We start from the raw sequence: 15,108 nt of genomic DNA on the forward strand, positions 1-15,108 counted from the left end.
ATTTGAAAATGGATACAGCTTTTCAAATGCAGAACAAAATTTCGAATCTGATACAATTTGAAAATCCCGAGGATTTTTTGTGTACAAGATTTTTTTTTTGAAAATGGAATTTTTTTCTAAAATTTCAAAAAAGAAAATTGGTATAACACGAATTTGTTTTAAAACTTCAAATAATTTTTAAAATACGGAAATAAAATTGGAAATGATAAGAAAAATAGAATATTCGGAACAATTTTGAAATTGTACAATTAAAAGAGGCAAAAAAGGAGAAAAGAAAAAGTAAAGAGGAAAAAAAAGGAAGAAGAAGGAACAAAAGAAGCCGGTTCAGGAACCTTCTAGAAGGACCCCAGAACCGAGAAAACCGGCTAGGAATCTTCTGGAAGGTTCCCAAAACCGGAACTGCCAGCTATACTTCCATGTATGTGTAGATAGGCCGGCCCAATCAATCGCGCCCCTGTCCGTTTGATCGACACTTTGACGCAGAGAGTGTCAAATAGGGTTTCCCCACGCGGCCGGCACGAGACGGCCCGTTTACTAATCGTGCCCCTGTAGGCCGTGCCGTGCCGGCCCGTTTTGCCAGCCATGTGGCGCCTATCACCCGCCAAACCAAAACCTCCGAACCCACAATAATGGCGGGCTCTCCCTCCCCATTTCCAAATCCCAAACCCTAACCCCCTCCCCCCACCACACCCCGTGTCCCCTCCCAATCCCACGACGCGGATGGCGCCGTCGGTGCCGAAGAAGAAGCGCAAGGTGAACCTCCCGGAGAACGAGGAGGTCGCGGCCAGCATCTTCGAGAAGCACCGCTCCATGGCGGCGCAGCAGCCGGCCGGCCTCCCGGACCACCAGGCCCGCGCGCTCTCCGCCGCCTACACCGGCGTCTGCTCCGCCAAGGAGCCCATCCGGACCCCCGGCGACCTGGCCCGTCTTAAGTGCGCATTTCCCCCATCTCTCTCAGGCCCGTTTCCGTTTACGCTGTTGCGACGAGGCTAGGTTTTGGTCGATTCCGGGGTCGTGTGATTTGGATCGGGCGGCAGTGTCGCGCTTCTGTGCCGTAGTCAGACGCGAATCGGAGAGGCTTATTTATTGTTATATGGTGTCACATTGCCGCTCGAACACGAATGGATCGGTTTATGATTTGGGCGCGTTAGCCCTGGGATCTTAGTTTTGTTTGGTTGATGTAGTGTGCCTTGGGCCTTAGGGGATTTTTACTTGTGCCGATTTGATCTGAGCATGCATTCCGTTTGCATAGCTGTGGAATTATAAGTGTCAGTCCCCATATGTTTATGTGCTCTGCTGCATCCACTGATTTGCTGCTGGTGTATGCTGAAATCGATTTTGGCCATGACCGCTTTATATCTGGCGAAATGTATTCATACCACGTTTAAGCCACCATTCAACTTGGGATTTGCCTGCAAGTGGATAACCTATGAAGTGCTATAACAGTATACCAGCATGGCTTTAGTTTTGATCCATGTAGAACTCTGCACCTTTCGTTTTTCTTTTCTGTGTTGAATCGAGACGAGGAAATCACATACTAGATTAATGTGTGGAATGTATCTTCTACCAAATGTTACTTTCTACATTGAGTTGCATCAATTTTTCAGAAACTTTACATTTTCTGGATTAGTTTGATCATCGTTGTTGCTTCTTCGGTTCTATTATTTTTGTCAGGGGCGTTGGAGGTTGGGTTGTTGACGTCATGAAAGACTCCTTTCCAGGGTCCAGCCTTGATTCATCTCCTCCGAGAAGTAATACGCCAGGAGAAACGGGTACTAGTTTACAACTTTCCATGATTACTCGCGTGGCCTACAAATCTTCTCTTTCTTTTCTTTTCCATCATCAGGCTGACGTTTCTTCTTCCTCTCCAGTTTTCTCAACAGTTAGTTTAATGGAATAGGTTTTATTCATTATATCTTAAAGGGTACTGTCCTTTTATACAGGAAAGAAAAGAAAGCGAAACAAACCCTATGTGCCACAGCTGAATTCAGCTGCTTACGCAATAGTGATCACACTCTACAGGTATGATTTTCTTGGGGGTCTAACTTTTGTTATTCTCCTGACAGAAGTAGTAGCAACCTTAGGACAAAGAGAAGGTAGGAAAAGTTAACTGAATATGCAAGAGGAGATGCTCACAGTTGATTTGTCCCCTAGGGAAATGATAAGAGGGACGGAGATTATGAAGAAGCAAGAGCTTATTGATGCCGCTGAAGCCAGTGGTCTGTCGCGAAAGGCAATAGGGTACAGTTTCAGTGATTCAGTAAATCGCATGGTTGCTTATTTCAGCTGATATATTAGTGCATCACTAACTATGTCCATTGCACTATGAGCAGCCCAAACAACTACAAATCAAAACACGGGAATTCTGGTAGTGACTTCTACACTGGATGGAGTTGCATGAAAAACTTAACGGAAAAGGATCTTGTTGTGAAAAAGAGTAACCCTGCAAAGTAATGTACTAGGCTCACCCCCATGTTTATCTTACCTTTTCTATCATTTATTTAATTTGATCTTTTAGAGGGATAGACCCCATATGTTTTGTAGTCACTTATTATATCGTACAAGTATTATTACTTGTTCCATCACAGACTATTGCTTTATACTGTACTATTGCAGCGCTTCTAGGTATTAATTGTGAGCTTTTGCTTAGTCTGATATGGACTCAAACTCAAGGATTGGGGATATCAGAGCTATATAAACTATTGCACTTGTATCCCTGAACTTGACTCCTCTCATTAGAAGGTTCATAGGGTTCTCACGTTTTAGTTATGATCGTGTCTGCACTAGTTTATCTGATTCATGCTCCCACAGCACTCACCAGATACAAAACCCTTTCACCTGTTTTGCTCTGAGTGCGGTGGACTGGATCCCAAAATGTGCCTAACCTCTGATATGCTTCTGCTGATTGGTATATGGGTTTTCTAGTAATTTAACTTCTATCAAGAAGAATTTCTACTTGATTTTTTTCCTTTGTTGGTTGGAGGAAGTTTGATATAGTGTGGCAGTAAGTCATATATATGCTAGCAGAGAAGCAACATCTAATAGTTTGCTATTTGATGCTTGTATGCACTCTAGGTAATATAATATCCTCTAATCATTTGAGCAAATGAAGAAAATATATCTGTTAAAGATACAGCTCTCATGTGGCATATCATCAATTTTGTATTGATGGAATAGAAGCAGGCATGTATGATTCCATAGCTCCTTTGAACTTGTTGGGTCCACAATATGAACCTGAAACACGTTTATAACAATCTTGCACATGCGGCCATTTTGGGAATGTTCCAGATATATGCCAGTTTGCTACATGAACCAGATCCTGCTCAGTATTTTGGTCCTACATTTTATTTCCACCCCGAGTACAAGCAGAAGTTCAGTCTGTTCAGTTTACATTTCTTGTTTCTAGCTGGGACTTTATATGCTAAACACACACATTCTGTTGAGATACCAAGCATAAACTTGCGGCTTACTGTATGAGTTTGTTTTAGGTATTACCTAACAGAAAAAGGCAAAGAGACTGCTCGCATTTGTCTCACAAAGTCTGGATTAGATGATCCTGCAGGACCTTTCACGGCGACCGGTCATCCTGAAAGTGTTATGCTCAGTGATTCAGATTCTGATGAACAAGAAGGCAGCAGTCCCCTGATAGGTATTAGTAAAGTTTTCAGTTCATGCAGTATGAGTTTCCAGATAACTGAACATTGTACCCCTGCAGCTCTATCATTAATTTCATTTACTTAATTGCAGGTTCCGAGAATTTTTCTGAAAGGAGTGGACTTCCAAACTCAAAAGCAGGCAATTCCAGTTCTTTTCCTACCAGTATGCTTTCTTTGCAGATAATATTATATTCCATAAACAAAATATTACTCTCTACTGATATTTTTAGTTAATGCCCTTTCAGACAATTGCCGTGCTACTAATTCTCCTCTTTCATCTCAAGGAATGTTCGGACAGCAATCATTTAGTGCAATGGTACACTTGAGTTCCCCTTTGAGTACCCATTTTCTTTTTCAAACGGAGCATAACACAATACTTTCTTTTCCATTGTCAGGGTTCTGCTGAAAACTCTCTACTAGCTATGCCACCTCGTCAGTATGATAAAAGTTTTCTAGATACTTATGAAGTGGTGCTGATATTGGATGATCGAGATACTTTTGGGTTTGTATGATCATACCTTACTCATGAGTTATTGTATATTTTAGCTGTATGTGATCTTTAAGTAGGAATACACACAAATAAGAATTAAATGGCCTACCCTGTCCCTTCAAAAAAACTTTTCAGGATGGTAAGCAACCGAGGATTGGGAGTATGTGTACCTGTTCTCGCTTGCCCACTGTTCGCAAGGGCATTCCTTTCTTCACGTTTAATATATTTTTTCTGTTAAAATGAGGAAGTTAAGGGCTGTCACGTGTTTATATCTACTTACTGCTGGAATTGTGAATTTGACCACACTTTGATTCATGTCCTTGTGTTACTTAAACTATTTAACCTTCTGTTTCTGTTAATGTTTAGTGCGTGCGTTCACATGTATATAAAGTTTTAGATTCTGTATGTTGTTTAATTATCAAAGTTATTTTTCAAGGAAACAAATTGATTGTTGTTACACCAAATAGTTTATCATGTTTTATTTAATCATCCATCTATGCATCAGAATTCAGTTCTCTCATGATTGCTCCTGTTTTGTGCAGGGCCCGTGCCAGAAGAAAAGTTGTGGATAACATACACACGCAGTTTGGTGTACCTGTAAAGGTTAGTTGGATTGAGAGTGAACTCTTCTTTGTTTAACACTACTCGCCCTTTTTTTTCTTGTGTCTAATTCATCAGTACTCTGGGTGTAATCCTTGTACATTTCTTCAGACAACCAAAATACACTGCTAAAAGTTATCACCATGCATCAACACGGCTCTAAATTAAATGCCCTGTACTGCTGGATTAATTATCTTTTTTTTTGAATTTTTTGGATTAATTATCTGATATGTTTGGCCGCTGCCCCACTGTCTTGATGATTGCTGACTGCACTTTTTTCTTGCTTGTGTACAAGGAGACAGCATAAAATAATCTAACAAAGTTGATTTGCGTAGATTGAACTGTTCATATAACGTGCCAAAGAAAATGGTGCTGATCCTTCTGTTCGAACCATGTCATCCAGATTAAACACTTGCCTGTTGGAGATGCTCTTTGGATTGCTCGCCATAAACAACTTGGCACGGAGTATGTTCTTGATTTCATTGTTGAAAGGAAAAATGTGGATGATTTGCTTGGCTCAATTAAAGACAACAGATACAAAGATCAAAAACTAAGACTGAAGGTACCATCTGAACTAGCTTTGAATTTTCTTCCATCTTAACTTTCCCAGTTCTTTATGCTTTCCATTTCTCAGTGATAGTGATAAGAAAATTTGTATCATAGATTATCATTTACTTTATGCGATAATCCTGATCAGTAGTTATGGCAACACAAAACATTGTTTTGATTGTTTTGGTCATGTTGCAAATAAGTTGATGGGCATAGTCATTAGCCTGCATGTCTAAACAGTTAGATCAGTGGCGAAGCCACACTTGACCTGTTAGGTCAATTGACTACACAGATTTTTGTAAATACATCATACAACAAGTAGAAATCAGGCAACAAAATCTTATAAATTCATACATTTGACTACACAACACCCAATTGACTACACATGATATGATTCGTGGCACCGCCACTGAGTTAGATAAAGACCCTTTTTTTTACTTTGACGAAGAGCAGCAGTGCATCAGATAGGTGCTTCTTTTTATTTTTAGATGAACTTTGTGTAACTTGTATATGATATTTGTTTTTTCTTTTCTTTCTACAACGTGCTGAGTGTCTTTTGACCAGCCATGTTTTATGCCCGCATGCTATCCCCTGTGATTTGATGTTGCTTCAGTCTAATCTTAGCTGAGTTTTTTCTTATTCTTTGTTATGATTAATTGAAAAACATAGCTCATATTTGTTTATGAGATAATGAATGACTATGTTATTAGCAGACATAAGCTTGAACCTGTAGATTGTGCATCTCTTCCCAAAGAAACTGTATTTCTTGTCCATATCTATGGGTTTGCTGGGTTTATTTTAGCAACAATACAATGTGATACTTCCATTTGTTCGACCCTTTGCAGAAATGTGGGCTTAGGAAGCTAATATATCTAGTTGAAGGGGATCCAAACACTGTCGATGGATCAGAGAGCGTTAAAACAGCGTACGTACACTTCTCATGAAGCCTGGGCGATCATGTTTAACCCTGAATAGCAGTACTTTTTCTCGTTGTTTAATATTACCAAGTATCGTTCCTTTCGTTCAGGATGCCAGTTGTATGCCCTATTAACTGTTCCATATGCCTTGTATTTCAGCTGCTTCACTACTGAGGTTCTTGAAGGATTTGATGTCCAAAGAACCAATGGGTATGCTGATACTGAAAAGAAATACGGCCACCTCACACGCTCTATAATTGATTACTACAGAACAAACTTCTCTGCTGGTGCTGACACTTCTCGACTTTGCCTGACCTACGATGAGTTTGTGAAAAGGTCTTCTGACCTTGAGAAGGTCACTGTGAGCGACATATTCGCCCTTCAGCTTATGCAGGTAACTGGGCGGCTACAGCCACCTTCACCAAAGTTTGGAGGGTAGTCCGTTTCATGCCGTAGTTTGCTCATCAATCTTGCATGTAAATCAGGTGCCACAGGTGACCGAAGAAGCTGCTCTTGCCGTGACGAGTCTCTACCCCACTATCCTCTCGCTTGCCAGGGCGTACAAGATGCTTGTGAGTCGTCTTCTCCTTTCAACTTATACAGTGTTCTTTCATGCAAAGCACTTGATCATACCTGGAATTCCGACCAAATGTGAGCAATGCATGTTCATATCATTCGCTGCTGCTCGTACTAGTAATGTCTCTCTTACCAGAATAATTCAACATGTCTGTAGAACTAAAAGTTTATCCTTGTAACTTTGAAGGATGGTGATAGGCGTGCCCAAGAGGAGATGCTGAAGAACAAGAGCAACATGGTCAACGCGGGGGCTAGCAAGAACATCTTCAAGCTCATCTGGGTCGAATGATGAACTCCTCCCTGTATGTACCTAGATAGTTTAAACCTTAACGGCTTAACCGGTCGGTCTTTTGGTCACCGTCATGATGATTTCAGCAGACCACCATCGCAGCAGGAGTGACTTTCAAGTTTGGACGGCGAAAAGCAGGAGGGATCCTTTCTCTGCTGTGTGCCTGTTGCCTCGCAAAACTGAAAGTATCAGATCATGTAATTACTGCACCTCCTAAAAAACGGCTTAGCGTAGCCTTGCTCCCCGTTTGAATTACTACCAGTAGTATGTTGTAGAATTCCATGCTGCACATTATGGAAGCATTGTGTTAGCCTAGTGCATTAGCGCTTCATGTATATATAGTATTAGTAGCTCTTGACTCTGTCGCTTGCATCGCGTGTTGTCTCGTGTCATCTGGTTGCTTGCATGGATGCAATCAAATAAGATGGATGCAATAGAAATAATCTAGCCGATGACATGGTACGATTTGTGCAAGAAATTTTTTTTCCAAGAAATCTGGGTTGGGAGAGGAACAGCAAGCCTGCCTGAGCTTTTTCTACCTGGGTCGCATGGTGGCCTCTATAGGTTGGCAGGTTTGTTGCGGATTTACAGGCGAAAAATCATGCCGCTACTGGAGGCCTAGTTACCGAAGATTATGTCACGTATTTCCAACACAACAAGATTTTGCCTTTGTCGATTCCCAGTTCAACATGAAACTCCCGGTCCCTAGTTTGAATTCCCCCCAACCCAACCAAACGCGTTGGGCAGGTATGAGAATTCAGCCTGCTGACGAAGTAAGGCTCTCTGTGTAGAGCTTGGAGCCCATGGTTTTCGATCCATGTGCTTGCTGAAACCTGAAAGTGTTCCTTGGTCGCGTCCCGTCCGTGGTTCAAAGCCTGTTTGGTCATCTCTGGGCGACTTTCTCTCCGTCGCCATGCTGGGCCTACTCAGAGCAGAGCGTCTCTTTCTTCTCATTTAGGCCAACTTCACAGCGCGACCCTATCCTATCCGTCCCCGTCCATTTGGAATAAAAGAGACAAACGAGACGGCTCAGCGCGCGACGGCTCGGACCCATCTGGTCCGTTTTGTGTCCGGGCCGACCCATTTCGAGCGCAAACTTGCGCCGGATTTGGGTCGTCGTCCTCACTTCCCACTCCGGCCCCTCTCTGCCCCCTCGAAAGCCGACACCCTAGAAACCCTAGCCACTCCTAGTCCTCGAACTCGCCGGCCGGCCGCAGCCATGGGCCTTTGGAACTACGGCCGCAAGGGGAAGCACGACCGCGAGGCCGGCTCCTCCTTGGGCCGCCGCTGCGGATCCGTGAAGGAGGAGCAGAACGCGTCACCGCCGCGCTCCTCCCGTCGAGCCCCCGCGCCGGCCCCCTTCACCATTGCCCCTAGGCCCGCCGGCTACCGCGACCGGCAGTACATCTGCGCGGACGTGTGCCGGAGGTACTGGGAGACGAGGACGCCGGTCCCGTGGAGCGACGCCCACCTCCCCAACGGATGGCCCCTCTCCGCGGACCGGGTCCCCATCCCGCCAGTGCCGCCGACCGGCCGTGCCCGACGCGATGAGATCGTGCGCCGCCGCCGCCTCCTCCCCGACGACCTGTACTACGACCACAGGTATGCCCCGACTCCCCGCTGTGGGACACATGGCTCCAGGACGAGCACGATACGTGGCGCGCGTCCTACTTCGCTGGCACCGTGTCGGGGCCGCGGAGGCCACGTGTAGAGGCGCGCGGGCGTACGCGGGTGCGTGGCCTGACGCCCACGCCGTCGCCTTCGCTGTCTCCGTCGCCCCCTCCACCTTCTCGCATGACAGTGGAGGAGGAGGCCCGTCTCCTGCAGCGTGTCATGGACGACTCCATGAACACGCACGACGAGCGGCACTGGAACGGCCTGGAGGAGGCCATGGCGCTCTCTGCTGCCGGGGTCGTCGCCTTCTCGGAGCTGCAGATGGCGGCCGTCACGGAGGAGGCGATGGAGGAGGACCCGCCGGCCGCGTTCCAGCAGCTGCTGGGCCAGGGGTGGGGCTGGTCCTGCACTGCTCCGGAGATGGCCGCCGGCGTGGGCGTGAACTGGTGCCCCACTCCGCCGCGCTCACTGGAGCGGGAGGCGTCGCCACGGGAGGAGGTGGTGCAGGCACCTCTGGCCGTCCAGCCCGCCCCCGTCCACCACGCACCTCCGGCCCACCTGTGGACGCCGCCGGCCTACGTCGACCTCGTCAGCGACGACGACGACACCGGCGGCCAGTGAAGACGGCGACGGCCACGACACCGACGGGCGCGGCAGGAGTTTTTTTATTTTGTTTTTGTATGTTAATTATGAAACTGGGCCTTTTAAGTGGCCGTGGAAACTGAGCCGTTTTGTGGCTGACCCCTATATATGTTTTATGTTTTTTAAATGCGTTTATTTACTTTTTTTAGTTATTTCATTCCAGTTTTTATATTTTTTTATTCACGTCCACCGCGGACACGATTTGAGGTGCGGCCGCGCGGTGCGTGCACACACGACCCATCTGACAAAGCCGGACACGGGCGAACCCATCGGCGCCCCAAAGGGACAAAATCCGGCCAATCGAAATGTCCGTTTGAGGTCGTGCGGTGGAGTTGGCCTCAGACGATAAATCTTACCTTTGGCGTGCAGGCGCAGGGGACACGAGAGAACCGTGAAGAAAGAAAGAAATGAAAGAATCGCAGGCCATGCCGCTTTGGCGCACGGCGCCAAACAGGAACAGACCGCCGCCCCCCGGTCCGGTCACGCCAGGCCAGGTAGCTAGCTATGCACCACAAGTCCAATCCGGGGACAGACAAACGTTGGTGTTTGTTGGCGCACAAATGTGCGGTGCCCAGGCAAGAGCCTCCGGAGCAACGACAAGAAGCGGTGCACATCGCCCCGTTGTTTCCGTGTGGGTTTTGGACGTGCGCTTTCTTGTCATCATCCGTCCAAACCGGATGGGAACAACGGGGTCGCTGGCGTGCGCTTAAATGGCGCTTTGTTGGGTTCGAAAACAGTTCCCCGCCCAGGTGGGCAACGCTCGAGAAAGTCCAAGGAAGAGAGAGGGGCTCGTACGTGATGGAGGCAGAAGGTGGTCGGCCGTGTGCGATGCGTCCAAGGAACCCGGCTCGGTGGCGCGTGTTAGACCTTTCAGCCTGAGCATTGATAGTTGTGGATGACACTAGGAGAGTTGGGACAATTTTCGTTGGTTTATTTCTCACACAATGCCATGCCAACCTGAGGGGTTGGGGATACATATTTATAGGCTGCTAGCCAGCCAAGGCATATGCTAAGATGCTGCTAAGATGCCAGTCTAAGATGCTAGTCTAAGATGCTAGTCTAAGATGCTAACTGACAGTCCTTGATGGTCAAGAACAGAACTCTATCCTAACAGCCAGTCCTTGATGGTCCAGGACTTTATCCTCCTAACTGCCACAAGGACCATGTGCCGCAGCCCCACTAGGACCCTAGTACACAGACTTATCCATCATTCTCCCCCTAAGTCTTGTACGTCGTCTTGTGGGAGAGTTGAATCATCCCAATCCTGGAGCAAAGTTCGAGGAACTTGACCCTCCCAAGGGGCTTGGTGAGCAGGTCTGCGAGCTGATCCTTGGTGTTGATGTAGCTCGCCTCGATGCTCCCTTCTTCCACACAGCTGCGGATGAAGTGATACCTCAGTCGGATGTGCTTGCTCCGTTCGTGGAACACGGGGTTCTTTGCCAGGGCCAGGGCGGACTTGCTGTCCACCAGGAGCTGCACCGTTCTGGTGTCTTGAACGAGAAGATCACCAAGCAGTCGAGCAAGCCAGAGCGCCTGAGTACAGGCGGTGGAGGCCGCTATGTACTCAGCCTCACAGCTGGACAGGGCCACCACCTGCTGCTTGACTGATTGCCAGCTCACGAGACACTTGCCGAGGAAGAGGAGGATCCCGCTCGTGCTCTTGCTGGTGTCGATGTCGCCGGCGTGGTCGCTGTCGCTGTACCCGACGAAGTGTGCCGCCCCAGGGCACCTAGGGTAATGGAGGCCGTGGTCGAGGGTCCCTGCTATGTAGCGGACGATCCTCTTCACTGCCTGCTGGTGTTCCGACATTGGTCGCTCCATGAACCGACTGACATAGCCGACGGAGAATGCCAAGTCCGGCCGTGTGTGAGTGAGGTAGCGAAGGCTCCCCACAAGGCGTCGGTACTGCGTAGCATCCACTTCCTCCGTCATGCTGTCGCGACTTAGTTTCAGCCTCTCCTCCATCGGAGTGAGAGCTGGATGGCAGTCGGTGAGCCCAGCTAGCTCAACGATGCGCTTGGCGTAGGCGGACTGTCGAAGCGCGATCCCGGAGTGGTCCTGGTGCACCTCAATCCCTAGATAGAAGGAGAGGAGCCCCAGGTCACTCATCTGGAACGTGGCCTTCATGTCTTCCTTGAACGCCGCCACCTCTGCATCTTTGATGCCGGTGATCACCAGGTCGTCAACGTAGACGCCCACCAGCAGGGCATTTCCTCCACTCCCCCGTCGGTAGACGGCAGCCTCATGCGGGCTCTGCTCGAAACCCATCTTCTTCAGCGTGGAGTCCAGCTTGGCGTTCCACGCCCTGGGTGCCTGCCGCAGGCCATAGAGAGCCTTGCGCAGGCGGAGCACCTTGCCCTCCTGGCCGGGAATCGTAAACCCCGGTGGCTGATGCACGTAGACTTCCTCCTTCAAGTCGCCATTGAGGAATGCCGACTTAACGTCCATGTGGTGGACACGCCAGCCCTCCTGGGCAGCCAGCGCAAGGAGAAGTCGCACGGACTCCATCCGTGCCACGGGAGCGAAAGCGTCGTCGAAGTCGACTCCTTCCTGCTGCAAGAAGCCTCGGGCCACCAAACGAGCCTTGTGCTTGATGATGGCGCCGGCTCCATCCCTCTTCAGCTTGAACACCCACTTAAGGGTGATTGCGCGGTGACCTCGAGGGAGATCAGCAAGCTCCCAGGTGCGGTTTTGCTCGACCGCATCCATCTCCAACTTCATCGCGGCGCGCCATGCCGCGTCTCTCTCGGCCTCTGCAAAGGACCGTGGTTCGCCGTCTTCACACACGAGCTGTAGCTGCGCCTCCAGGTCACGTGGCACCAGTCCTGGCACCGGCTGGTCGCCGAGCACATTATCCATCGTACGGTACCGCAGCGGTTCGCCTCCATACCATGCGTCGACCCGCTCCTCGTCGTGAGTGAGCGGGGAAGCGAACTTCATCGGGTTGTGCTCTGCGTGAGCTGGTGCTGATGAAGACGAGCCCGGAGTGGCGACCGCCGGGGCTGGAGTATGCGGCGTCGCTGGTTGTGGTGTCGTCGGTGTAGCAGGCGCCGGAGTCGATGTAGTTTTGGGGGCCGGGGTAGACGTGCCCGGTGAAGAGGAGCTGCTTGCTCCCCCAGCTTCCTTGAAGTGAGCGTACTCGACAATGAAGTCGTCATACGTCAGCGTCGAGCCGTCGTCCACCGCCTTGTCCCATTGCCACCCTCGCCCTTCGTTGAACACGACGTCTCGCGCTGTGCGCACACGTTGTGTCTTTGGGTCGAGGATGCGGTAGGCCTTTGAGCCCTCCGCGTAGCCGATGAAGACTCCCGGAGTGCTCCTGTCGTCGAGCTTGCCGATGTGGCCGAGCTCCTTGGCGAACGCAAGGCAGCCAAAGACCCGCAAATGAGAGACCGCCGGCTTCCGCCCATGCCAGGCCTCGTACGGAGTTCTGCCGTCGAGTGCCTTAGTAGGAGAGCGGTTGAGGATGTAGACGGCCGTTAGCACCGCCTCTCCCCAGAAGACAGCCGACATCCCTCTCTGCTTGAGGAGAGCCCGAGCCATCCCCACAACCGTCTGGTTGCGCCGCTCGACGACGCCGTTTTGCTGCGGGTTGTACGGCGCGGAGTAGTGGCGCTGGATGCCCTCATCGGCGCAGTACGACGCAAATTCAGCCGCCGTGAACTCGCCGCCGTTGTCAGTGCGCAACACGCGCAATTTGCGGCCGCTCTCCGCCTCCACACCAACCTGCGCGCGCCTGATGGCGTCCGCCGCTTCTCCCTTACTGCCGAGGATCATCACCCACATGTAGCGGGAGAGATCGTCGACGAGCAGCAGGAAGTAGCGTCGACCTCCTGGTGTGGCTGGCATCACCGGGCCGCACAGGTCTCCGTGCACGAGCTCCAGCTTCTCCTTAGCCCGAAAACTCGCCTGTTGGGGAAAGGGGAGTCGTCTTTGCTTTGTCAGTACGCAGATGTCGCAGAACTGCTCCACATGGTCGAGGCATGGCAGGCCTCGCACCATCTCCTTGGCACTTAGACGCTTCAGGGCCTCAAAGTGAAGGTGCCCAAAGCGCTCATGCCACCGCCACGCCTCGTCGTCTCGACGGACAGCGAGACAGACCGGTTGTGCCACCTGCACATCAAGGACGTAGAGTCGATTTTCACCTCTGGGCACCTTGGCGAGAAGGCGACGCTGGCGATCCCAGATGCGTAGGACCCCATGCTCAATCAGCACGCGTGAGCCGTTCTCATCCAGCTGTCCCAAGCTGATGATGGAATTCCTTAGCGCGGGGATGTAGTAGACACCGGTGAGCAGCCGGTGCTCTCCCATCTTGGTGGTGAAGATGACAGAGCCGACGCCCTTTATCTCCACAGCGGAGGCATCCCCGAACTTGACGGAGCCTCGCGCATCGGAGTCGAGCTCGGCGAAGAATTCCCTTCGACCGGTCATGTGGTGGGTGGCGCCGGTGTCGAGGCACCACCCCGTAGCCTTGTCCTTCCCGGAGCCATCGCCGAGAAGAGCATGTGCTTTTGGCTCATCGAGGTGGATGAAAGCCTTTGCGACTGGAGTCGCCGAGGGTATCTCAATGCTTGCATGCGCCATGAACAGAGCCGTCTCCTCCTCCTTCGCCTGTGCGACGTGAGCCTGGCCTTGTCGTGGTTGCCGACACTCATTGGCCCAATGGCCAAACCGGCCACAGTTGTGGCAACTGTTGTCTTGTGCCGGCCTGGGCTTGCCAGCGGCGCCGTCCTTGGCGCCTCCGCGGGCGTCACCTTTGGCACGTCCTTGTGCCCTGCCCGGGGGGCCTCTTCGCGCCTTACGCTGCTTGCCACGCTTGCGGCCGCCCGTCGAGGAGGAAGGCTCCCCCTTCTTCTTGTCACCAAGGCTGGGATCCCACTGCTCCCGAGTTAGGAGCAGCTTCCCGCCGGTGGTGACGGGCCCCGAGGGGGGCTGTGGCTCGTCGGTGTCGACGACCTTGAGTCGACCTATCGCCTCCTCGATCGTCATCATGGAGAGGTCCAGCAACGACTCGATCGAGCGAGCCATCTGCTTGTACTTCTCGGGAATGCACCGAAAAAGCTTCTCGACAGCTCTCTCCTCGGTGTAGGTGGCATCGCCAAACTTCACCATCTTCTGCAGCAGAGTGTTGATACGGAGAGCAAAGTCATCAACGTCCTCACCTGGCTTGAAGCCCAGGTTCTCCCACTCCTTACGAAGTGCCTGCAGGGTGGACTTGCGAGCACGGTCGCTGCCGATGCGTGCTGCGGCGATGGCGTCCCAAGCCTCCTTGGCAGTCCGCTTGTTGGAAAGCGAGAACTGCATCTCGGGCGGGACTGCGGCGATGAGGGCGTCCAGCGCCCGTCGATCCTCTAGGTGGTCGACGTTGCTGGCCTGGACTGCCTCCCACATGCGCCGCACCTGGAGCCTGACCTTCATGATCCCGGCCCACTCGACGTAGTTGGTTTTAGTGAGGGTAGGCCACCCAACACTGGAACCAACATCCCTGACCACAGTCCGGACCTCGTAGAGGCCGCGGTCCTGGTCGTTGCAGCCGCCGTCGCGGTGCGCGCCTCCACCTGGAGCGCGGGCGTGCTCGGCTGCCCACTGCGCCGTCCGCTCCTGCGCCACTTTGGCGCGATCTGCGTCGGCGCCGTCGTCCGCAGGCGCGGAGCTGCTGGAGCTGCCGGGGCTGCCGCGGAGTGCCTTGGCATCCGTCATAGCCTCACGGGCTGCTTCTTCTGCTGCTGCTGCTTCTACCTCCACCCTGGCTGCTTCTACCTCCGCTCTGGCTGC

General features: G+C 51.0%; 1 protein-coding gene across 4 annotated transcripts; it reads left to right on the forward strand.

Annotated features, from left to right (window-relative positions):
- The first annotated feature begins 624 nt into the window (after positions 1 to 624).
- On the forward strand, positions 625 to 7,449 carry LOC119270453 (crossover junction endonuclease MUS81-like). Of its 4 annotated transcripts, none has more exons than XM_037552454.1 (16): positions 625 to 932; positions 1,675 to 1,772; positions 1,944 to 2,022; positions 2,155 to 2,241; positions 2,334 to 2,450; positions 3,489 to 3,649; positions 3,748 to 3,819; positions 3,902 to 3,972; positions 4,052 to 4,158; positions 4,689 to 4,749; positions 5,150 to 5,308; positions 6,141 to 6,220; positions 6,372 to 6,606; positions 6,698 to 6,784; positions 6,976 to 7,090; positions 7,164 to 7,449. In XM_037552454.1, the coding sequence occupies exons 1-15, from the start codon at positions 721 to 723 to the stop codon at positions 7,075 to 7,077; spliced, it is 1,728 nt and encodes a 575-aa protein (XP_037408351.1). In that variant the 5' UTR covers positions 625 to 720; the 3' UTR covers positions 7,078 to 7,090; positions 7,164 to 7,449. The 4 variants fall into 4 exon arrangements, with proteins under 4 accessions (XP_037408351.1, XP_037408350.1, XP_037408349.1 ...); XM_037552453.1 differs by having other exon boundaries at positions 7,167 to 7,449; XM_037552452.1 differs by having other exon boundaries at positions 6,976 to 7,449.
- The last annotated feature ends 7,659 nt before the right edge of the window (positions 7,450 to 15,108 follow it).

Source organism: Triticum dicoccoides, chromosome 3A, assembly GCF_002162155.2.
Source record: "Triticum dicoccoides isolate Atlit2015 ecotype Zavitan chromosome 3A, WEW_v2.0, whole genome shotgun sequence".
NCBI classification, from domain to species: domain Eukaryota; kingdom Viridiplantae; phylum Streptophyta; class Magnoliopsida; order Poales; family Poaceae; genus Triticum; species Triticum dicoccoides.